The sequence below is a fragment of the Typopeltis vanoorti genome, chromosome 25 (genome assembly GCF_054136105.1).
Source record: "Typopeltis vanoorti isolate ZY-2024b chromosome 25, IOZ_Tvanoo_1.0, whole genome shotgun sequence".
Classification (NCBI taxonomy): domain Eukaryota; kingdom Metazoa; phylum Arthropoda; class Arachnida; order Uropygi; family Thelyphonidae; genus Typopeltis; species Typopeltis vanoorti.
In genome coordinates, this window is record NC_143573.1 from 1,515,174 (window position 1) to 1,541,929 (window position 26,756).

Consider the following 26,756-nt stretch of genomic DNA (forward strand, 5'->3'; position numbering starts at 1 on the left):
TCTTATTTCTTGCCTCTTCTCTCCATGTGAATTTGTGCACATTTTTATGTTGGAACATGGTGTTAATAATAACCAGTCCTTGTTCTGAGATGAAATCCAACAGGCATATGACATTATTATTAGCTTTGCTATTTTCTCCAAATTTTGCTGAAATATTTTTGTACGTCTGACAATCATTTCCTACTCTGCTATTTAGATCCCCAACAAGGACCAACTTTTCCTTTTTCATTGTGTCAGTAGCTTTCTCTAGAGCCTCAAAAAATTCCTCCACTTCTACCTTAGTAGAACCTTCTGTGGGAACATAGGCACAAATAAGTCTCATTGTCCAGTTCTCCATTCTGATATTTGCTCACATCACTCTACTTTAGACTGCCTGCCATTCAAGAAGATTAGCCTCGTATTTAGTGTTGAATACTATGGCTACTCCTTCTTTTCCTTGATTGTCATTACCTGAATATAACATTTGGTATTTATTGCTCAGAAAGAGCTTACCAGTTTTGGTCTTTTTTGTTTCAGTCACCCCTATTATGTCGATTCTGGTGATATTGAGTTGGGGTGTGTTTTAGGATTTATACCTTATTTATAAGAAATATTTGTACCTTTATTAATTAAAAGTTATTACTGTATTTTAAGTGTTCTATTAATAAATATTGAGAATAAGTTACATTCTAAACTCATATTACTAAAATAAAGGATTATATTCTAAACATTTGCTATCCTGGTTGACTGAGTAGTTAATGTTCCCACTCTTTGACCTATATACTGTAGGTTTTAATCCTGCCATTTGTTTTGTTGATTGATTGTCTTTACATGGTAGATAAAAGTTCACCACTCGTCGTGAGACCATCACTTTGCTTTCTGGAGGCCTGAAGTGGTTTTAAAAAGTTCCACATTTTGTCTTTTCGGGAGTTTCTGCGGTATTAAAAAAAAATACATATTTTAAAATCCTTAGACTACACATCGCACTAATGGTCTATAAATTTATAACCTTTTGTGGATGGGAGAGAAAAAAAATAATAATAATAATCTAGCGTACTACTAAATTGCAGCCATCCTCTTGCCTTCTTGGCATGTCTTACTATGATTTTTTGAGATACCTTAACTATCCATGCATAATTTCTACTAGAACAACTTGACATAAACTCAATGTTCTTGGTTTATTCTCCTTTTTTTCATTAATAGTTCATTAAAATTATCTTCATCAGTGTATAATTCCGATGTTATGAGATCCTTCTTCCCAGTCTTTAACATTCTTATAACACCTAGTGTATGTAGGTTCTCTCACTTTTTTGTGCATAAATTCAGTATATGCTTGTATTATTTTACAAAACCTGTGATTTCATGTATATCAAAGTTTTGTAGTATCGATATGCTTGGTTTATTCCAAAAGAAATTTAATTGCTAATCGAGTTAGTTTAAATGCTCACTATCTTTGATTTTCATAGATTGCTGCAGAAACCCATGGGTTTGTTGGCTCTGATTTAGCAGCTCTTTGTTCAGAGGCTGCTCTTCAACAGATTCGAGAAAAAATGGACCTTATAGACCTGGAAGATGACCAGATTGATGCTGAAGTTCTAAATTCCTTGGCTGTTACGATGGATAACTTCCGTGTGAGTATTGGAAAAAGTTTGCATCTCTATGTCATTTTATTTTGTCAAGTATAATGATAAACATTTTAGCAATAAAAAGATGAAAAATCTTAAGATTTCTCACTATACATCCAAATTTTAATTAGTACTGAGAGTTGTATTGCAGAAAATATTTTATTTTTGCAGTGGGCATTAGGGAAAAGTAGTCCAAGTGCTCTACGTGAAACAGTTGTAGAGGTACCAAATGTGACCTGGGAAGATATAGGAGGTTTGGAAAATGTCAAAAAAGAGTTGCAAGAAATGATTCAGGTGAGAATTTGATTTGCTTTTACAATTCTTTTTTATTAAAAAGTTCTTGATCTAAATGAAAAAGTTATATTCTGTTATCATACTATATATAGTCACACCATTAAAATATTTTCATATACCTCAATGGCATTTCCCTACACCCAATTGAACTCCATCCTGAAAAGATGATACAGTTTCTTGAAATGATGATTCACCAGCATACATAGAGATTAACTGCTGCATGTGTTCTGCTATTCTTTTCCCTTTCTCCCTTTCATTTTATTGAATGAAATACATCTTTCTATGCCTACTCATATAAATGTTCCTCAACTTTGTAATGCATTTTATTTGACTGTTATCAGGTGATTATTCTTGAATAAATTAATTCACACTTCTAAATTGAACCTTAATGAACTTTTGTAATAGTTAGAATATATTGTATTTTTAACTCTTGCTTACTAATGATACACCATTTACAAGATATTTACACTAATCAAATTTGGGTATTAAAAAAAAATGACACACTGATCGGGAGCACACTAATCGAGGGATTACTGTAATTGTTTTACTAGTTCAGTTTCTCTTCTGTTGATGCTTCCTACACTGATGATGCCTGTTCTTCATTTACTTGTAACTCTAGGAAATATAGTCTTGTCCAGAACAACTTTTTTTTTATAAGCATTAGTTGCAACAAATTGAGCTACAGAAACAGTTTCATTGAGGTTCTTCCAGTAATTAACTTTTGCATTGAAAAGTTTTGTGTGAATTTGTTGCACTGTTTTCTTAATAGAGGGCATGTTCATTTCATCCCAACCTCTCTCTCTCTCTCTCTCTCTCTCTCTCCCCCACTGATGAACTGGGCTGAAATTTCAGCATAGATGTTTGTGAAAGTCTTTGGTTGGTAAAATTGTTTACAATTTTTCTAGAAATTAATTTCAAGAAAATAGGATGGTAGTCTCAACTAATTTGAGACTCTCATCCCACTTATTTGCTTGAATCAATATACAATACAGTTTGGGTGGCTAAATCCCAATTTGCCAATCCATCAGTCATTCAGAGTTCAGGTGGAACCTACATTTTTAAGCAAGTAAAGATTGGACCATTGGTCAGGAGTTGGTTTTATGCTTAATCCATTTTTAGGCTCTTTTTATATATATATATATATATATATATATATAAGTACATTAATCTGGGATTAGCTGAACAATTAATGATCTAAAAAATCCATCTTTTTACTATCCCTGAAAGAATAAAACGCATTTTGCCAATAGAAATAGATGATACTCAATTAGGTATTCAAAAAGACAAAGGTACAAGAGAAGAAATTTTCAATTTGAAAACATTATGCGAAAGAAGCTCGGTAACCAGGAAAGCATATATCTTTATCTTATTGTTTATTCCAAAGCACTTGATTCAATAGATCACAAAAAATTAACATATCTTACAGAATAATGGTATAAAAGAAAATTCATAAGACTTAATATCATTAGGATTATTGATTCAGAAAAGTTTTACACATATTAGATGTTTTGATAACTTCACAGCTGTTACATATTATTAATAAAACAGAATACAAACGATAACTTCATTACTGTATATGTGTTGTAACATTGCTAGTTGTTGCTATCATGTTTTGTGTTCAACATTATATCCTAGGTACATGGGAGTTACATTTTTGAGGAAAGCAGACTATACTTTATGTAAAATTAAGCTTTGATTTTTATTGCATTGTGTAGGCATCCTAAGCATTTAACGAGGCTTCTTTAAACTTTCTCGTAAAACATTTATGGTCAATGTATGACATTTTTGTTTGTTGCCAAAGTACTTGATAGCCTGTAGTAGTTTTGTGGAATGACAGAACTGATTATTTATGGGTTTTTTTTATTTATTTATTACATGTTCAGACATGCAGATCTCTCTCTCAACCTTCCTGTCTGGCCTACATAACAAATACCACAAGAGCAGTGAATCTCATAAACGCCCAGTTTTTTATGGGGTAATATAGAGGTTTTTGGTGTATGTTAGAATCTTGAGATTTTTTGTAAAGATAAAAAAAGCCACTTTTGCTTTGTACTCGCAGAGCAAAGTAGTCACTTTGTGACATTCTTGATGTAAGGCAGCATGGTTGCATTCTTGAAATCTTGTTTAAGTAAGAGAGTTGCAGATGATGTATTAAGAATTGTAAATTTTATTGATTTTTGTTGTTTAGAATCTTCGCAAAAATGTTCAAACCATCTCAGTTTTTATTTCATTCAGACTCTTTTCATGGATACAAAATGTGGGGTGGGAGGAATCACCAAATTCTATATTCCACTAACTTTGATCTGGGTGATGCAATTTAATAAAATTTAAAGTGTTTGCTAAATATGCGCTTTAAAAAATAAATACATAAAACAGCAGTTTATATATTTTCCATAAGAATAAATGGTGAATTCAAATAATTCAGTTACATCAGAGGTGAATGTGGCTTAATTTAGCAGAGACCCTTGACCTTATTAAGCCATATTTTCTCTTCTCACTCTCAATTCAAATACAGACATAACATCCAATTCACACCATATATGATTATTAAATAACTTAAGGAATTCACAACGTATACTAGAATATAAATTAAACTTTAATATATATTTCGGCAATGTCACATCGTCTTCATGGGAACTTAAGATAAAGACACGTGAACGCAGGCACTACAAACAGCAAATGAGGATGAAGCGAGGGAGCTACTGTTTATCCTAAAGTCCTGATGGTGCCCCTAGCAGGCTATGTTAGGTGTTCTTGGCCATTGGGCTGAAGTTCTCCTAATGTATGTTTCCCAAATATTGGAAATATATATTAAAGTTTAATTTAATTTATATTCTAGTATACGTTGTGAATTCCTTAAGTTATTTAATAATCATGTATAACCAACGTATAAGCCTTTCTACAAGAATTACTATCACACCATATAATTGAGTAAATATGAAAAATATAAAACTTACTCAAATGTTAAAGAAAAACACACTTTGAAAGACTGATTTATTTCAGTTTCTAATCAGAATTCAACTGCAGTAGTTCAATATAAATATATAACTAACTGGAAAACAGAAACAGTCCTGAGAAAGATTAGAGGTCTGAACAGATGGCATCAATGGCAATATCATATTAAAAACTAGGATATTAGGAAAGAACTTGACATTGTCAGCATCCAGGAATGCGTTAGCAGAGCTAATCTCAGGTGGTATGGTCACTTAAACAGAATGAGCGAGGAAAGAGTAACAAAACAAGTGTCAGGTTGGCAGGAAAATGACCCAGGGGAAGACCAAGATATAGGTGGATTGATATGGTACAAAGTGCCTTAGATGATAGAAATATAAGCTCTCATAATGTTGGATTCTTGACAAGTAAACAGACTGATTTGGAGGAAAATTGTAGATAGGAAGTTAGTAATGATGTAAATTTTTCATGTAGTACTATCATATCCTGTACACCCCTTGAGGGTACATGTCAGGAATTTGATGATGATGATCATACCTATATAAATTTTTGAAGCACCAACAATGTACCACAAGGCAACACTACTGGTGGGGGGAAGACTGTCTCAATCCCCCCCCCCCCCAAAAAAAACCCCAATTTCACGGTGGTAGCCTACAAGACATCCACAAGGTGACGGATGAGGCCTTGAGTTGGCTTTCCAGCCTGGACCTTGACCTGTAGTTGGTATGATGGTGGCGGTGGTTATGGAGGAAACAGAAGATCACGGTCCCGTCTCACCATGAAGGCGTTATTCTTGTAGTTACTCTCATAGTTCTCGCTGGAACTTGTAGTTACTCTAATGGATCAAATTTTTTCACACAAGGCACAACTGCTCTCTACTTAAACCTCGGATACAGCTACTTTTATGTTGTGAAGTGTTGCGAGAACATGCAGCCTTGTCATACTTGGTGCAGCAGGACGATAATTGTCCCTGGCTTAATTATGACAAGTTACTTTTGCTTTATATTTTTTTAAAAAAAAATGAAAGACTTAGAAAGAAGGTAGTGCCTTTTATATAATGAACTTTTATATGTTAAGATTTTCATCATTTGTTTTTGCAAATTGTGATTGTACTTTTCACTTACCAGTTTTCATGTAGCCATAAGCATAAATAAACACATCCTATTCACAGTGCCTTTCATACTTCTCCTTAAACTTCAAATTCTGACATCACTGGCAAAGTACTCAGACAACCTCTAATAAAAAAAAATATATTCCTCATTTCCTGCTAACCACATTATTGTTCAACTTTCAGAGCTGATACATTGTCCTCTTTCCTCATTTTATTTATTGAAAAATTTTATATCTTATAAAATCCCTTTAGTAATATCAGTAAAGGCTCGGCGTAATGGTGGAGACGGAGAGTTGTACAATAGGTGTCCTCCCGTGATGAGTCTTCGAACTCCTTAGAGGTATCATGAATAATAATATGTTTGTCATATGTTCTCATTTCTACTTATCAAGTAAATTTAGTAATCCGTAATCTCTCACCTCTGGATTTTCTGTACCACTTCCTTCTCCCCAAGAAACTCGGATGACCAGATCTCTGTAGAGTAGTCCAGGTGTAGTCAGATTTAAGGGGTTAGATGAACCTCGTTGTCCAGTATTGAGACCACCTTCTCCCCCTCCCCACATGCACCTGCTCCACTTATTTGGAAGCTTATAAGTGGCTTGAAAAAATTCCTCTAGAGCAGGATTTCATCATCATCACATTCCTGACATTTACCCTCAAGGGGGGTGAACAGGATATGATAGTACTACATGAAAAATTTACATCATTACTAACTTCTTACCTACAATTTTTTGCCAAATCAATCTGTTACCTGTCAGATCTTATATTTATATATCCATCTTCTAAGGCACTTTTTACCATATCAATCCACCTATATCTGGGTCTTCCTCTGGGTCTTTTTCCTGCCAACCTGGCAGAGAACACTTGTCTTGCTAATCTTTCCTTGCCCATTCTGTTTAAGTGACCATACCACCTGAGATTAGCTCTGCTAACACATTTCTGGATACTGACAATGTCAAGTTCTTTCCTAAATATCCTTGTTTTTAATATGATATTGCCACTGATGCCATCTGTTCACGCCTCTAATCTTTCTCAGGACTCTCATATCTGCGGTCTCTAGTATATGGTCAAGTGTTTTACTTCTGACCCAGCTCTCAGATCCACAAGTTAAAATTGGTTTGAACACTGTCTTGTACAGCTAATTTAGTGTTTTGACTAATTTCTCTCTTATTCCATATAAATTTATTCAGTTGATTTCCTACCATACCAGCTTTGTTGATTCTGTTGTCTATTTCCATATTTAATTTACCTTCACTAAAAATCGTGCCTAAGTAACTGAAATGTTTTACTTGTGCTATAGGTTCTCCACAATGCAGTTGATATTTTCAATGCTTTTGCCTATTTTCATCATCTTTGTCTTGTTATTGCTGGCCTTCATACCATATCTATCACAACAGTTATTCAATTTAGTCAGGGAATTTTGCAGACTTGTAGAAGATTTATTTAGACATATAACATCATCCAATTCTGATATTATGTTTAATTCCACCTTCCTTCATAATGTGATCCATATGGATATTGAATAACAGAGGGGGATAATGTACATCCTTGTCTGACAGCAGATTTAACATTAAACCATCTCCCTGTACTTGCTTCAATTCTAACTGCTGATTTACAACACAAATAAAGACTAAGTATTGCTTGTTATAATGATCCACTGACACCATACAACTGTAGCGTTTTGAATAGATTCTTTCTTGGCACCTTGTCATATGCTTTTTCCAGATCTACAAAACTTAAATACAGATCTTTGTTATATTCTCATGACTTTTCGACTATTTGACGTAAAGTGAATATCTGATCCTGACAGCCTCTATTTGGCCTGAATCCAGCTTGTTCCTCACCAATCCTTTCTCAACCATTTCTCAAGTATACTGGCATAAATCTTATCTCTGTAATTCTCACAATCAGTTTTATTTCTCTTTTTATATATGGGTACTATGAATGCTGTATTCCAATCAACTATGCAGTGTAGCCACTGTAAAACCTTTATACCTCCATACTTGAGCATTCATCTACTCCAGCTGCCTTTCCACATTTCAGACTTTTGATGGCTTTTTCTACTTCAAGCATGGATATTTATTCCTGGTTGCATGCCTAGTCAGTGTTTTTTATCACTGTGCTGTCATCACTGCTAGTTTCATTTAGCAATTTTTCGAAGTAATTGCTCAATACTTCAAGGATATCTTTTTCTCCACTTTTCATATCACCTTTATCATCTCTAATTCCTTTTACAGCACTCTTTCTTCCATTTCTGAGCTTCTTCAACAACCTCCAGAATATCTTTCCACTTCTTGATATTTATTTTCTATGTTCTTACCAGAGTGTTTCTATGACTTCTGTTTAGCTAGTTTTATACAGTGTTTAGCTTTCTTACATTTGTCTCTGTATTCTCTAAGAGCACAAACTAAATTATTTGCCAGTAATTTTTGATATACTTTCTTCTTTAACTTCCTGTGTCCACTAGGGAGTTCTGATTTTTCTATCCTTTTGTCACTGAATCTCCAAGGTTTGATTCCTGTTCTCAAACTCTTTCATTTTTTCCTGAATAATCTTTGTATATTTTAGTCTACAGTTCACATCTGAGAGCTGCTCAACTTTTATTCGCTTTAAAACTTTCTTACATGTTCTTCTTTTCAATATGAAATTCAATTTTATCCTGCTTAAGACTAAATGGTGATTACTTCCAATTTCAAATTCTCTGTACACTCTAGTGTCCTGTACCACAGAGAAAACATCACTATCAATAATAACATAGTCAATGAGACTTTTTGTATTCCTTGCCTCTTCTCTCCGTGTAAATTTTTATGTTGGAACATTGTGTGTTCTGTTAGTAATAACCAGTCCATGTCCTGAGCAGAAATCCAACAGGTTTATGACATTATTATTAGCTTTGATATTTTCTCCAAATGTTGCCGAAATATTTTTGTATCTCTGACAATCATTTCCTACTCTGCTATTTACAGGGTGTTCAGGATAAATTTGACAGTTTCGTAAGGAAAAAGAAAATCTTCTTTGTATCTATTAAATTTAATGAATTGACAAAAAAACATTACAGGCAGAGTTAATTACAATACTATCAACAAGATTTACTCAAAATAACCACCATTAGCATCGATCACAGCTTCAATTCTGCTTCGGAACCTCGAACAAGCTGATGCTACAGTCTCCCTGGGAAGGGCCGCAAAAACTGTTTTAATTTTATCCATTAACTGGGCTTTTGTATTACTGGAAGTGCGATTGGTGTCTTTTTCAACTGCGCCCCATACAAAATAATCCATGGGGTTAAGGTCTGGGGAGTTTGGAGGCCAAACATTTGGACTGGTGAAGTCGTAGAAATTTTCAGACAACCATTTTTGACTTTTCCCAGAGGTGTGGCAAGGGGCCGAATCCTGCTGCCATACATACGGCCTACCATTGGCTACCCTTGTTATCCAGGGCTTGACTACAGTTAGCAACTCCACGAACAAAGCCCGAATTCCAATGCCAGGGTTCTTCAACACCTGTTCCTGCAGATTTGCAAGGAATTCTGCTGTACGAACGCAATCAGATCGTCTGCTAGGGATCTTTCTTCTTGCTACATCCTCGTAGTCACCATTGCAAGTCTCTAGTTCATGCCTGATTGTTTTTACTGTATTCAGGGAGCATTGGGCAGCAGTCGTAATATCCTTATTTTGATGGCGGGCACGAATCATCATGATACAAGTTATTCTCTTCCATGATTCAGGTGGGTTCCAGCTATCCATCCTTTCTGACATCTTGTATATGAATGAAGAAGGGTCCAAACTTTTAAATGAAGAGAAGTGTGTGTTAATACATGTAACTTACGGAAAAATATAATTAATTATAAATATGTCAAATTTATCCCGAACACCCTGTAGATCCCCAACAAGGACCAACTTTTCCTTTTCATTGTGTCAGTAGCTTTCTCTAGAGCCTCAAAATTCCTCCACTTCTACATTAAGAGAAACCTCTGTGAGACCATAGGCACAAATAAGTCTCATTCTGATATTTGCCCACATCATTCTACTTGAAACTGCCTGCCATTCAAGAAGATTAACCTTGTATTTAGTGTTGAATACTATGGCTACTCCTTCTTTTCCTTGATTGTCATTGCCTGAATATAACATTTTATATTTATTGCTCAGAAAGAGCTCACCAGGTTTGTTCTTTTTTGTTTCAGTCACTCCTATTATGTCGATCTGGTACTTATCTAATTCCACAGCTAGCTCCATTTCATTGCCATTCAGGCTTCTTATGTTGATAGTACCAATCTTCAATTCTGGTGATATTGAGTTGGAGTGTTTTTTAGGATTTGTTCCAGTAGCTGACTTTTAGCTATTCGCCCTGGTTCCCTGGCGAAAACAACGGGGACCTTGTTTAACTGGGTGACACCCCAGCTGGCATAAAATTCTATCATGTTGTACCATCATTTAATATTGTGGTTTAAGCCGATAAGAATACAATTTGGTTGGCTAAATCCCAAATTGCCAGCCCATCCTCGTTCGTTCAGTATCCTGGTAGATACCTAACAGAGTGCACCACGAGAAGGTGAGGATTAGACATTAGGTCAGAAGACCTGGTTGGGTCTCCACATTCCTTTAAAAGCTATGTGGAGGTCTCCTCTCAGTTATACAGCTTTGACCCTTAAGCACCCTAGAGCAGGATTTTCAGACAAATATATATATAAAAAAAAAAAAAATAAAAAAAATCAGCTAACGCCTTTTTATTCCTGTATACGTGGAGTAGGTGAGGCCATTTAGCCCTATCTAACTTTTGGAGTCTGAGTGGGCAGTTCAATCTCCACTGGTACCAATCAGAGATAGATGGACCAAGGCTATCACTAATTAACCAGTATTCAGTGAAGAGAGATGGCTCAAATGTGCCGCCATCTCGTGGTCCCTAACCCTAACACAATATATTTTAATGTCTGAAATAATGTGGGTTCTACGGTCGATTTTCTTGAGTTTACAGGACGAAAAACCAGAGTTTCCGGGAGGAAAAAACCTGCTTGCCCGTGCCAGAGATCGACTAACTCGGGAACCGGTCGAAAAAAGGCTTAGAAAAATTTCCTCTAGTCGCCGACTAGACTCGAAACCAAGTCTTCCTTCGTGCGGCAAAGCGCCGTGGTTGGCAAACGCCACATCCACTGAGCTACACAGGCTCACAAATTTTTTTTTTTTTTTTTTTCTTCAAATCCTTAGACCATCCACAGTATTAATGCACCCTAGGTTTGCAACATTTCATGGGTGGCAGACTTAAAAAAATTTACAGCCTTATTATTATTATCACACTTGGATAACAGCTCAAAGGATTACTTCACTGTTATATCCCTTGATTCCAGTGCTGGAATCCCAGCTACATTGCATTCAAGGGAAATGAGGCTGGAGATGTAGCTTGCATGCTTGTGGTAGCTCATCCTTTCTCTGCATGCTATTTGTCAGACTTTATACAGACTGCAGCCAGTTAATAAGAGCAAAGTTAAATACTTAATGAAATGCAATAATGGCATTAATTAATTGCTTTGGCAGGAAGCACTATGAAATGACTTTCATTAGATTGAGATATCTAATGATATAAAATAAAAACATTGGCAGTCTAATCTTCATTGAAACAGAAAAATAGAAGTTATTTTCCCTAAGCTCACCATGGGTTGCATCATCATTTGCCATATTCTTATGGCACTTCATTGTAAAAACTAATCTGACCGAACCAAATACATTGAGGCTGGTCACGTCAGACTTGGTTGCATTCAGTTTTTAACTTTTTGCAAGAATTAATTTATTCAAATGCATTTGATCATAAGTGCAATTCATATTTAGATATGGTATTATTACTCAATTGTTTCTAAATGTTTTCTTGTATGTTACATGTTATTTACTTATTTATTCTTGTGTACTGCTGTAATGACACTATCCTTACATAAATTTTCTCCATAAATTTGTTACATGTGCATATAAATTACTTATTTTATTTTGTATAGTATCCAGTGGAATATCCAGATAAATTCTTAAAGTTCGGGATGACACCGTCTCGTGGCGTGCTGTTTTATGGACCTCCAGGTTGTGGTAAAACCCTTTTGGCAAAGGCTATTGCAAATGAATGTCAAGCCAACTTCATATCCATTAAAGGCCCTGAATTATTAACCATGTGGTTTGGAGAATCTGAAGCTAATGTTAGAGATGTCTTCGACAAGGTACTTTAAATAGAGTGTAAATGCTACTGAAAAGAGCAAAAGCAAGTGTTATTTTCAGCAGTAACTTCAAAAATTAAATTGCACAAATTCTGACTTTGATTAATTCAGGCAAGTAACAGTGCTGTACTTTTAACATTATTTCATCTTTTGTTCAGGCAAGAGCAGCTGCACCCTGCGTCCTTTTCTTTGATGAGCTGGATTCCATTGCCAAAGCAAGAGGTGGTAATATAGGTGATGCAGGTAAATCTCTTGCTCTGTCATCTTAGATAATTTGTGTACATATTTTTTTTTTTACCAATTAAATATCCCTTTCAGTTCAGAATCATTTATGATTTATACTAAAATTATGTTTTCATTGATATGGGATGTGAATCAAAAATGAAAGGCCATTTGCTTTTTTTCTCAAATCTAGAAAGATAAAATATACAAAATATTGGTATTATTTTTAAGAGCTTGTTATGTTCCATCAGATCATTTTTGACTCCTGGTGACTTTATGAACATACGCTCTCCATTCAGATCTGTCCCTGGCCATGTCTTTCAGAATTTCCATTTGCTTCTTTAACTCCATCCATCCATCTAATTCTTGGTATTCCTCTTCTCCAGACTGCCATTTGCTCGCATAATATGCCCAAAGTATGGCAATTTTTGCTTAATGATCATAGCTTCGAGGGAGCAATCTTGCTTTATTCTGTCTATCACTGATTTTTTGGTTTCATTTTAAAAATTTATGGAATTTACAACCGTGTTTTAAAAAAAAAAAAAAATTATTTATGTTTGTGACGATGTTTTCGTGATCTGGTCCCATGGCCGCCAGACATTAGACACACTCCTGAGCCACCTAAACAAACAACACAAACACATAGAATAGTTTGCAACTAAATTTTTTCCAGGACTAACTAGTTTCTTCCATACTATAGTACATGCTTGTTTGTCATCAGTCTCATTCATCAAAATACAGTGACTTGAAATATAATGTGCTGTATTGTTGCTTTATAATGCATTTTTTATGTTATCTGAGCATAATATCAGACCAATCAGAAATAGACATAATTTGTTTTAATTTAGACCACATATATTTAATAATAAGCACAGTATTGTTTATACGGCAGTTGGCAGAAGCATTGATTAGTTCATGTCAGCTGGATTGCATTTACTATGTTAAGTTTTGTAATACTTTAGCCCTTTAATTTTGCATTATTTTCATCTGCTGAGGCAGATGAATCATTCTAATTTTAGATCACTTATTTGAGATGTAAAGAATGAATTTAGTAAGGATTATGTGATTAAAACAAAAGTTGATAGGTGATATCTTGGTTGTAAATTTGTGCTTCTTTTAACAGACTGTGTATACCAGTGCTCCACTTTCTGTTTAAAGATATCAAATGACAGCTGATAAATTGAATAATTTACAAGTCACTTCTGCTGCAAGAGGCTGTTGTTTCATTAGACTGGAATCATTACATTAAATATATTTTTTCATCATTCCTTTCAACACTCAGCTGATTCTGTCATTTTTTTTTTCAATGTTACCTCCCCGAGAAAAAACCAATTATATTCACTTGCAATGGTTAGATGAGTTATTCTCATAACATCAATCTTTTTTGATATATCAACTCTTAACATAATGTACTGGCAACATTTATGATTGGAATTGTTAAAATAAGTTGCATAATTTTATTAAGCTGCTGATATTTTGCAGGATTCATATGCTGATCTGAATCCAGCAAAAGCTCTTGTTACAGAAGTGGGAATTAGTCAATGGAACTATGGTTTCCACTAGTCAGTTGATTGCCTTGTCAGAGAACACAAGGCAGTCAAGTTATAACAGTTATGTTCTCCATAGATGATAGTTTGAAATGTATTGAAATTTTAGCAGTTTTGATAATATAACGTTTCATTCTCATGGTGTACTATGTTACTATTGTTAAATAGGTTTACATTTAACAAATAAATAAACTTATTATCCATCTATGTAAAAGGGAAACTGAATGTGGTAATTGCAGAATAATTTTCCTACTGAGTGTTCCAGATAAGATTTATGCAGTCATACTTGAATAGAGACTAAGAAAAATTGTAGAAGGGAAACTTGGAAAAGTACAAAATGGGTTCAGTCAAAGACAGGTTGTCAGAATCTGATTTTCACTTTAGGACATAGTTGAGAAATCATGGGAAGATAACAAGGATCTGTATTTAAGTTCTGAGTATCTAGAAAAGGCATATAACAAGTTACCAATGGGGAAAGTTGCTCAGAATACTATAATTTATATGGTGTAAGCAGTGCATTATCACAGAGTAATACATGGTGTATATTAAAGTTGTAAATCAATTGTTAGAACTGAAGGAGGTACAGGAAAATGGTGTGTATAATCAGTTAAGATGATGGTGCATGCTATCTCTACTGTTATTCATTATATATATATGAATCACATTTTGAAGGATTAACTAAATTGAATAACTAACAACTTTGGTATTAAAATCAGCATTAAAGAGACAGAGACAGTGAAAATAGACAGGACTGTTTGAAAACATTATCTGCTCTCTGAATGGGAAACCTATACAATAAATAAAACATTTCAACTATTTGGGCACAATTTTTTTGTAAAGGAGGCAAATTAAATATGGAAATAAACAACAGAATTAGGAAATGTAGTATGGTAGGGAGTCAACTGAATAAATTTACATGGAATAAGAGAGAAATTAGCTGTATGCATGGGTGTTTGAACCAATTTTATCTCATGTATCTGAGAGCTACTTATTCATCAGAGAAATTACAGAGTATACAGGACTGTTCAAACCAGTTTTATCTCTAACCATGCTTGGTCTAAGAGCAAGGTTAGAGACAAAACGGTCAATCAAATACTGAGACCAGAGACATGAAAGTTCTGAGAAAAAATTAGGTGAACAGATGCCTCCAATAGTAGAAGCATATTATAGATGAAGATATAAGGAAAGAAACTGACATTGTGAGCATTCAATGTCTGCAAGCAGAGTTAATCTAACATGGTGTGGGCACTTAAACACGTTGTAAGAGGTAAGATTGGGAACAGGTGTTTAATTCCATGATTCCATAAACACTTGTTTTGCTAACAAAAAGATCCAGGTGCATTGCTATGTTTGAAAGTGACTTAGAAACTGAAGCATAAGATCTGACTGACATTACTGGAGTTCTGATAGATAAATCATTTGATTGGAAATCAGTAGTGATGTAAGCTTTGTGTAGTACTATTGTATAATGCTGTATACTCCTTGAAAGTGCTTGCCAGAAATTCGTGTAATTTGCATTTTTCATCACAGAAGATGGAGGAGCTGAGAAGGAAGTGGGATGCAGGATACAAGCGGGTTGGAGGAACTGGAGGGAAATGGCTGGAGTGTTATGCGATAAGAGGGGTGCCGATCAATCTGAAAGGCAAAATCTATAGAACAGTAGTGAGGCCAACCATGACATGCTATAGAAACTGTGGCCCTGAGGAAAAATAACATCAGCAGGATGGAAGTAGCAGAGATGAGAATGCTTAGGTGGATGTGTGGTGTGACCAGAAAGGATCGTCTGAGAAATGACGATGTGAAGGGAACAGTGAAAGTTACGAACTTAGGAACGAAAATACAGGCGGCAAGGTTGAGATAGTTTGGTCATGTGATGAGGAGGGAGGACAAATATGTGGGAAGAAGGGTCATGCAGATGGATGTGCAAGGAAGGCGGAAGCGTGGGCGGCTAAAGAAGAGATGGAGGGAGCTGGTAGAAGAGGACTCAAGGATGAAGAACTTCAATGTGGTGACAGCCCAAGACAGGAAGGTGTGGAGGAGACTCATTATCAACAGTGACCCCACTTAAGTGGGAGAAGCTGCAGAAGAAGAAGATCACAGTAAGTTCTGAAATGAAGTAATCTGGCTTTTTTTTTTCTTTTTTTTTTTTAACTAGTTTTCATTGAAACAAGTTTTGGGAAGATGAGCTTGCAACAACTATACCATTAAGGAGTGTACTGGGTACTATGACAGTACTGCATAATTGAGTTCATTGTTACTAATATCCTGACAACAATTTTCCTCCAGATATCAGCATTCAGATATTGTCAGATTTTGTATTTCTGTCTTCTAGGCACTTGTAGCTGCATCGAACTACCTAGAGCTCGCTCTTTCTGTGGGTCTTTTTCCTGCCACCTTGGCATCGAACTCCTTTATTGCTAAGCCCTTCTTCCATTCTGTTTACATGACTGTACCATCTAAGATTAGCTCTGCTCACACATTCTTGAATGATAAGTGTTGAGTTCTATTTTTATATATGTATGTATGTATATTTTAATATACTTCTGCCATTGATGCCATCTTGTTCACTTTACTAATTTTTCTCAGAACTCATCTCTGGTTGGTCTTCAATCTTTGATTCGTTTTTTTTTTTTTTTTTTTATTTCTAACCCAACTCTCAGATCCATAATTTAAAATTGGTTTGAACACTATCTTGTATACTGTTAATTTAGTGTTTTGGCTAATTTTTCTCTTATTCCATATAAACTTCTGCAGTTGACCTCCTAACACACCAGTTTTGGTTATTCTGTTCATCCTATTAAGGATTTTAGGCTAAGTGGCCTATTCTGGTCTCAATCCATTGCTTTGTTGGTTTTCTACTTCTTTCCATTTATTTTATATCTGTATAGTTTACTAAAATAAAGAGCCAAAAGGCTTCAGTTCGGTGAAGCAAAATTATATAGTCTTTATTTTATAAAGTTATAAACTATTACATAAATTTTCATAGTTTCTATGTTCAGCTTTGAAATAATGCTGGATCTAATATCCATTTGATTTTTATATCTGTATAGTATTTTTTGAAGTCTGCTGTTGTCTATTTACACAAGAGGTTGATTAATCAACCTACAGTACTGTAAAAATAATTTAAAATTATAAATATTTTTACAAATTGTTTATGTTAATATATTATTAGTTTTGGTTTCATAACACGTTCATCAGCACTTGTGATTTGCCTGTTATTTATATTATTATTATTGTTAAAATGAAATGTAAAGCATTTGAAAAATTTATATACTTACTAGATTTTGATAATTGTGTCACTTTCATTTTTTTTTATTGTGATTTAAAATTGTTGAGATTTGTGTATTGTAAAGCCATTCTCATTATGCTAATGGAGAAAACGTGTCAGCCATTATACGTAACTTCTTGCTTGCCACTTATGTGGAGTGTGTATGCTCGCTGAGGAGTTTGATGCGTGATTGACAGCTGACAGAGAGAGCATTTGGTATCAAGGTAATGGGGGAAAAAACGAGAAAGCTAATAAAAGTTTGAGAATGCAGATTGGAGAAATTTTGTTGTTAGAAAGTTTTTTAGTTTTTACATGACAGTCGGAAGAATATTAATAGAAAATTCCAAAAAGGAATCATAGAACTATGAGTCTTTAAACTGGAGGAGTTGACTGTCAACAAGTATTTAGTAAATAAGAGAAGACATTGCAGTCAATGTTATAAAGGAATGTTCGAGGAAACGCTGATTGGAAAGTTTCATCTGTCTTAAGGATGCCCGATCTATTTGTTATTTCTACTGGAAAAGGCGACAGAATTAGCTCAACTTAGATATGTTGTTTATGAAGTAGTAGAAGAAACATTTTTCTCGGGTACAGTAAATTGTGCGTCAAATAGAACTGCAAAATGTAAGAAATATTTATACTTCAGTAAGAAGACTGGAGGAATAATATTGTGTGCTATATAAAAGAAACAAAAGGATCCTATGGAAAGGAAGAAGAAAATTTTATATTTTCAGAAAAGAAACTGACTATGAACATTTTCTTATTGTGAAAACAAGGTGTTTAGTCTGGTAGATGTCATCATCATCATAAAACTAAATACGAGTATAGACCATATTGGTCTGTTTCGGTCTCATTATCCATGCAATATCTTTTTTGGGGTCTACCCTGCCTTCTCTTTCCAATTGACTTATATTTTAGTATTTGTTTAGGATGTTAGATGTTATTAAGTATATGTTAAACAATCCAATAATAGAATGAGTCAGCGAATGGATGATTTTGATATTTTTGGATAAGAAAAGTGTAGATTTATTTTAGAATGCCTTGGATCCAGTTATTTTTGTAGTTATGTAATTTTATTTAAAGTATATATAATGTTTTAGTTTTATTAAATGTTTTTTTGTCTTCAGGCAATGATTTTCTGGATTCTAAAAGAAACAGTTAAAAGTCATTGCACCAATCGGAATTGAACTCTTGTGTAATAATAAACACCTGGAGTATAAGAAGAAGAAAAAAAATCTTTACAGAGATTGATCTCATTATAGTATGTTAGTACTGTGTATAGGTAATAGATTGGGAAAGGAGAAATTGTTTAGATTTGATTTAAAAGCCTCTATGTTGTATTCCTTGAGAATCACATCAGAGGGAAGACTGTTCCACAATACATCAGTAGAAGGGTGGAAGAGGAGAAAAGGAAACTTGTTTTGTGAGTTTCTAGGTGTACTGTGAAGGGATGTTGAGTTACAACTGCACGTGTTCCAATGGATTAAGTACTAATGTGGGAATTATTGATGGTACTTCAGATGAACATTTGCCATGGAAATATTTATATAACACATGTATTGCAGAAACCAAGTGCTTGGGCAAAAGTGGAAGGAATGATTTGGTAAGAGATAGGTTATTAATCAATCTAATTGCCCTCTTCTGCATTGAGTCAAGCATTTTGAGGGAGCTCTTAAGGACACTACTCCAAATGTGAGAGAGCAGCTGGGCAGGTTTGTGATCTCATCTTGTCTGGAAATTTGAATGTTGTCAAAAATAATACTGGGAGAATTTTTTTTTTTTTTTTTTTTTTTTTTTTTTAAGTGGGAAATAAGATAGAACTGGGTTTTACTAGCATTGAAAGATGGTTTGAGGGATCAGAATTGAGGGCAGTGGTGGTTGAGGTGATTTGTGTGGAGTAAGGCTTATCAAATGAAAGGGCAGAGTGCAATGTACTGTCATCTGCAAAACTGTGTATTGGGTTGGATATCAACTGAAGTAAGTCATTGATATATAGAAGGAAGAGGTTTAGTGAGAGAGCAGGATCTTGTCAAACCCCATCATTAGTTCAACCATGAGAGGATAAGGAACCATCCACCATCATACATAGTGTACATCCAGACAGAAAGGTGGCAATCCAACTGCAGAAGTCCTTAGACTTGTTGGTTTGATATATCCAGCTGTTTTTCTGAGAAATTTCATTTCTGCTGTTTGAATCTGTTTTTCATTCTTCATTTTTATGGTTCACATTTGACTTCCATATAATAAAGTTGGTTTAGACAGAATGTAATAGTCTGATTCTGGTATGTTTTTGTTCTAAGGATGGCTTAAATATATTATTTATTATGCCATTTACTTTAACGAAATCTGATATTTTAATGTCTATATCTTTCATCTTCAAATACAAGATGGGGTAGATGAAAATGGGAGACAGCATGGTTTTGTGAAGGGTAGATCATGCCTCAGTAACTTGCTCACGTTCTTTAACACAGTGACGGCTGAACTGGATAAGGGTAAGGTTACAGTGATTCTACTGGACCTTGCTAAAGCCTGTGATAAGATACCACATGGAATTCTAGTCAGTAAACTGCAGCATATGAGAATGGTTGTATGAGGGTGGTTGATGGAGAGATATCAGAGAGTTGTTTATTCAGGAGTAGAGTCCAAAAGACGGCCTGTGACTAGTGGTGTGCTGCGGGGTTCTATTCTTGGACCACTACTGTTTAATTTGTTCATTAACGATATAGGAAAGGATCTGAGAGGAACTGCATCTTTTTGCAGATAATGCAAAGTTGGGTAAAGCAATAGTAAATGCTCAGGATGTCAAAATTTTGCAGGATGATTTGGATAGTTTTGGGGAACTGGGCTAAGGAGAATGGATGTCAATTTAATGTGAAAAATGTAAGGTTTTGCATTTTGGAGTGAAAAGATTAGCAGCAGTATATCACATTGGTGGAACTGTACTCCAGGAATTTGGGAGTGTTGGGATAGGGAGTTGAAGTTTAGGGGACACATCGCAAAAGTGGCAAAATCAGCTCATCAAATCACTTGGTTGCTGAAAAACACTTTAACGAGCAGAGACAAACAGATTATTGTTCCTCTGCATCGAGCCTTGATAAGACCCCATCTAGGCTACTGTGCTCAGATTTGGGCACCAGGGTTTCTTCTTGATGGGGAGGAGGTGTTGAGGATCCAGAGACAAGTGACGAAGATGATAGCAGGTCTGTGGAATGAACCTTATGAGAACAGGTTGAAGATTTGTGGGCTGCAGAAAAGGGGTGATATGATTGAGACATTCAAATTACTGAAGGGGTTTCTATAAGATTAATTCAGAAGATATTTTTGAGAATAGGACTGGTAGTGGGAGGACTAGGGGCCATCCATGGAAGCTTGGTAAGAGTGTGGTTAGCAAGGGTGTTAGAGCTAGGTTTTTTACTTGGAGAGTGGTAAATGAGTGGAATAAGCTGCCAGAGTCTGTTGTGGATGCCATGTCTGTAAATGAGTTCAAGGTGAAGTATGATGGATACTATGTGAATGTTGAATAGTTGTTCTTGACATGATGTTGGGCCTCCCTCGATGAGTCTAAGGACTCCTTGGAGTTGCCCGTAATAATAATATGATAAGTAGCATTCTAGGTATTTGAAAGTATTTACATGTTCTAATATTTTGTCTATCACTATTTATTGGGTTTCTCCTTTGAAGGCCATTATTTTTGTCTTTACTTTTGACATTCTCATATTACATTGTTCTGAGGTTTCATTTAATGAAATGATTTACTGATCTCTGTAGATCATATTCTAATGTAGCTAATACAATTGATCATCTGCAGATAATAGTGTATCTGTCTTTATTTGTGTGTGTGTGTGTGTGTGTGTGTGAGAGAGAGAGAGAATATATACACACACCATCTACCAATAATTGTCTGTACACTAGCAATTTACAGTTGATACCAGCAGGTGAACCCTAATATCGGGTATGTTTGGCTTTGATCACCTCCCGCACCCTTTGAGGGAGGCTTTCCACCAACGTGTGGCAGTCATCAGGTGGAATTTGTCTCCATCAAAGCAGCACTGTGTTCAGCGACAGATCGAGGATGTGCTGATCTGGACCTCAATCATCACTCCAATTCGCCCCACAGGTGTTCGATGGGGTTGAGGTCAGGACTCTGTGCAGGCCAGGGAAGTTGTTTAACACCCATCTCTTCATACTATTTCGTAAGAGCTGTGGCATGGGACATTGTTGTCTTTATATTAACACGGGTTCTTTTCATAAAAACTCCACAGCGTAGGAAGCATCTCATTATCCAGAATATCAAGGTACTGAGTTGCCTTCATGGAACCATGGACAATGACCAGTGGTCCCACTCCATACCATCTGAATGCACCCCATTACTCCTCCACCAAACTTTACCAGGCTGCCTCCACACCCTCTTCTGATGAAACAGGTGAACTTTGATTCATCATTTCTGAGTATCATTTTCCAGTTCACACTCTTAGCACCAGGCCAGACAAGCCACCCTCATCGTTGTTGTGATGCTCCGCTTGTGTGCCTCTGCTCTGCCGCAGAAACCGAGTTGAGTTCTTTTCGTACAACTCACCATGGTGTTACTGCCACTCTGGAACTCATCACAGATGGTCTGTGCCAATTGTTAGCCAGTTTTTGCATGTCACCCGTTTTACCACCTTCCTGTCCCTATCAGTCATTTTCGGCGGTCGCTCTGGGTGTTTCCTCTGATGCCAGAATGGCAAACGTGCCATTGCCGCTCCATTTGAGCGGCAATGGTATGTTTGGACATGCCACCAATGTAGCCCACAATGACACCGCTCTCAAAATCACTGAGCTCATGTCGTGTTGCCATACCACCTGTATTCAACTGCTATGATGAAATACTGCTTACTACTATCTGTACACCAGTTTTTATGTTATGAACAAACCTGGAATATTCCATAACTTCAAATAACAGGAATGTCCAGACAATTAGTGTGTATGAGAGAGAGAGAGAGAGCAGAGGTGATAGGATACTTCCTTGCTGTACTCCTCATGATATGTCTTTCCATTTCTGGTATTTGTTCTAATTTGACTGCTATTTTATTTCCTGTGTATATTCCTCTGTAAGAGTTTGTTTGGTATACTAGGTGACAGATGGGTGTTCTGTTGTTTATTATTAAGAGAGACCTCCAGTGAGTCAGGGACTCATTGAGGGATGCCACATACTACACGCACCAGCTATCATACTTATTCTTGATTTCATTCACACTGCTTGTACTCACACGATCCAATGGCAATCCATTCCGATCACACACTACCATATGAGAGAAAAATCTAGCCCTCACCCCCTTATTTCCATAATTAGTTTATCTTCACTAAAAATTGTATCTAAATAGATGAACTATTTACTTGTTCTATAGATTCTCCATTAAGATTGTGTTTGAAGTTTTTTATGTTCCTGTCTGTTTTCATAGTTTGTCTTTTTTATTTCAGAATTTGTGACAATTTTTATTCAATCAGTTAGAGAATTTTGAATATGTGCACCAATTTCACTAGGAGAACATCATCCAAAAAAGCAGAAATCAAAGTTTTGATATCATCTTGAATGCTCTTTCATAATGTGATCTATACAGATGATGAATAAGAGTTGAGATAGTGCACCCCATCTCTCACACATCATTTTGCATCAAACTACATTCATGTACTTCCTTTAGTTCTAAATGCTCCCAACTTAAATATAGGCTATGTATTGCTTTGCAGTGTTACATTTGCCCTGTATAACTTTAGTATTCTGAAGAGCTTTTCTTTTGGAAATTTGTCAAAATGTCTACAACTTAAATATAGATCCTTATTATATTTCCCTGATTTCTCAACTGTCTGTTAAGTAGAAATCTGTTCTTGACAACTGGCTTAAATCCAGCTGGTTCTTCTTGAGGTTTGTTTTGTACTTTTGTTCTTGGTCTCTTCTCAAATATGCTGGAATACTTTTTGGGAGACTCCTTAATTCTACCTTCAGTTTTATTTCCATTTCTATAGATAGAGCAATGAGAATTCTGTTTGTCATCCAGAATTTGAACTTCTGACCAAGCATTGTAAATTATGCAGTGTAGCCCTGTAAAACTTTTATACCTTCAGTGTATGTGAGCACATCTGGTCAAATATCTACTCTAGCTGCCTTTATTCGTTTCAGGCTTTCAATAGCTTTTTCTACTCGAGTACTATTGTCTCCTGATTGCATTCTTCTCCTTCAATGGCCTCCAGAATATTTTGCTGCCTTACTGATATGTTTTCTATATTCTTATCAGTCTTATTTTTTATTTCATAAGTTTTGTTTAGCTGCTTTTACGCACAATTCTCTTGCAATTTTTTCTGTATTCTCTTAGCGAATTTTCAACTTACTTGCTAGGAACTTTTGATATGGATTTATTTTTTTTAAAAAAAATGTTCTGACCTTGAAGTGTCTTCGTCACATGACTCCTTGCTGAATTCATGCTTTCTTTAGAAATAGCTAATGAGTCTCCAAAATTTGATTCTTGTCTTCAAACTCTTTCAATTTTTCTTGAACAATATTTTTATATTTGTCTACTGTTCATCTCTGAAAGCAACTTAAGTTTGATTCTTTTAAAACCTTTTTCACATTTTTCTTTTCAGTATAATAGTCAATTTCATCTTGCTCAAAACTTAAATGATCACTTCCTATTTCCAATCTTCTGTATGCTCTTGTGTCCTGAACCAGGGTGAACTTGTGCTTTTCTCCAAATTTTCCTGCTACATGTCTGGTAATCATTTTCTATACCAATCTTTAGATCTCCACCAAGGACCAACTTTTTCTTAGTGTCAGCTGCCTTCTGTAATGTCTCAAAAAATTCCTTTACTTCTTCCTTAACAGAACTCTGTTTGACCATAAATGCAGATAAGTTTCATTATCCATCACTCTATTTTTAAACTTGCTCACATAGCTACTTGAAATTGCTTGCCATTGAAAAGGTTTATCTTCATGTTTTGCATTAAACATTAATGCTATTGCTACTCTTCCCTTCCCTTTCCTTGATCATTATTACTTGAATATTAAATCCTGTATTTATTATTAAATTTTGTGTTAAACTGAATGACAGTGCATCTGAAATGTTTGATAAAATTAAGTGAGCATATGGTACTGATTCTTTATCACATGCTCAAGTGTTTAAATTGCACAAGATGTTTTTTTTTTTGGTACAGTGGAAGATGAACAATGTGGGGCAGCTTATCACAACAAGAATGAACAACATCAAGCAAGTATGGCACAGCATCCATGAAGATCAACATTTAACACTCCAAATAATCTCAGAAGAATTGCATATAAACCATGTCACCATTCACAAGATTTGGAAATGCAATGTGCAAAGATGGTTCCAAAAAATCTCAGTGATGATGAAAATGATTGCTGCCACAATTTTTCTGTGAAAATGCTGAACCAGCCTCAAAACAAACCTAATTTTTTTAGATCATGTTATTACTGCGAATGAGAGGTGGATTTTTGCCTGTGATCCTGAAACAAAACACAAAGGTTCAGATTGGCACATGTGAAATTCTTCAAGACCAAAGAAGGCAAACATGAACAAGTTGATTCCAAAATGATAACCATAATTTCCATCTTTTTCAATAACCCTGATATGGTCCACTGAAAATTTGTAACTCCTGAAGTAACTGTCAAATTTATTACAAAGAACTCCCAGAACAGTTGCAAAAACGTGTCTTACAGGCATGTCCAGAGATTGTGAATGATTGGCTCTTGCATCATGACAATGCACCTTCTCATTCTGTACTCAATTTGCAAGTATTAAGCCAAAAAAATGCATTTCAGTGTTGGAATGAACATCATACTTGCCAAACTTGTCTCCATGCTGTTTTACTTTTCCCCAAGCTTAAGATCAAGATGAAAGGTATGCATTTCGAGACTGTAGAAATGATCCAAAGATCCGTGACAGGAGCTAAACGAGATTACAGAAGAGGATTTCCAGTCCTGTTATACTTCATGGAATTAATGTTGGAACCATTGTGTAGGTGTGTGTGGGGGGGGGTACTTTGAAGATGACCACAGTGTATCAGATGATTAATTGAATATGCAATTTTATACAAATTTCGTCTCATTACTATTCTGTTAGACCTTGTACAATACCATTTTGTGAAATATCTCAATTTAATGGCCTGTCCTTGTTTCTTCTGCCTGTTGAAGCAATAGATAATTATTTTTATGCTGGTGGTCAGAGTTAGTTTTGTTTTGTTTTTATTTCATATGGTGATTCAACGGCTGTGAGCCCCTATTATTTGGAGGTATGGCACCACCTCAATCCCCCCTATTTTTATCCGGGCTTAGGACCGGCATAGCTGACAATTCAGACCTATGGCTGGAGGGATCGTATTAGGTGTTCATGACTGTATCCGTGTGTGTGTGTGTTCACAGGGACAGTTTGCCTATTTTGTAGGATGGAAAAACCCTGCTGTCCACACCCAATACCAGCTAACTTGCTATGGCTGAGGAAGATCCTTAAGCCCCTCTTGTCACCGATGGGAATTGAACCTAGGACACTCCTTCCCTCGGCATATGGTTGCAAAGTGTAAAGCCACTAGGCTAACCGCGCAGACACTGGAGTTAGTGAAATTGAACAATGTGACTGCATTTCTGTTGGAAGCTTAGTTTTTTAATGAATTTTTGAAAACACTTAAGTCATTTATTCCTCCTATTTTCAATGTTAGTCATCTGTTAAAAACAGATTTTCATGTTGGTTATTTATGCTTAATTATTTATATTTGGATCATATGTAATATTCTTCTGAGAATAGGTTTTGCTCTTAACTTTCACAGATTTTATGTGATTATCATCCTACTATTTACAATCACTACACGTTGCAAGAAAGGAGTCCTGGACTCTTCTTAACACTTTGCTTTCCCATTACAATTCTTTATTGAAATTTAACAATTTCTAAAATAAAATTAATTATACTTTACACCATGGCTGATTTTGCAATATATTCTATTTTATTATGTGTAATGGTATACATATTCTACATGACCAGTCTACTTTTGCTTCTGATAAGGCATTTGCATTGTATATAAAATGCTTAACTTCAGCATTAAATAAGTGTTAATAAATTAACAAGTTATTTCTGAAAGTATTTGCTTGTTATTTTAACGTAGGTGGTGCTGCTGATCGTGTTATTAATCAAATTTTGACTGAAATGGATGGAATGAGCACAAAGAAGAATGTTTTCATAATTGGTGCAACTAACAGGTTAATTTATGAATAATCTTTCTTTTAACAGTTGAATCATTTATTATTATTATATATAAACTTCTTCGGGTTATTGTGATAAGACCTCCTCCAGATCACACATTCCTTAAATACATGTTTTTTAAAAACATTCATTCACCAAAGATGTTTATTGGACATGTATTCACAGGAATATAATAACTTTATTACTGCAAATATTTCAACTAGAAAGTAAGTCATCATCAGTGCATCAGCATAATCACAAGGCAAAGCTAGAACAAAAAATGTTTACAGATCTGAGCCATGTTCCAGGTGCCACCTAGTGGGTGGTTACAATAAAGCCCAAAT

The 26,756-nt window shown here is 35.3% G+C and overlaps 1 protein-coding gene across 1 annotated transcript in view; it reads left to right on the forward strand.

Annotated features, from left to right (window-relative positions):
* TER94 (Transitional endoplasmic reticulum ATPase TER94) overlaps positions 1-26,756 on the forward strand; it is a 258,536-nt gene that overhangs the window by 145,928 nt on the left and 85,852 nt on the right. Inside the window, exons 11-15 of the mRNA XM_090414459.1 lie at positions 1,446-1,610; positions 1,776-1,898; positions 11,945-12,157; positions 12,313-12,397; positions 26,336-26,429. Of these exons, the coding sequence (XP_090270585.1) occupies positions 1,446-1,610; positions 1,776-1,898; positions 11,945-12,157; positions 12,313-12,397; positions 26,336-26,429 (680 nt within the window). The remainder of the gene's footprint in view (positions 1-1,445; positions 1,611-1,775; positions 1,899-11,944; positions 12,158-12,312; positions 12,398-26,335; positions 26,430-26,756) is intronic.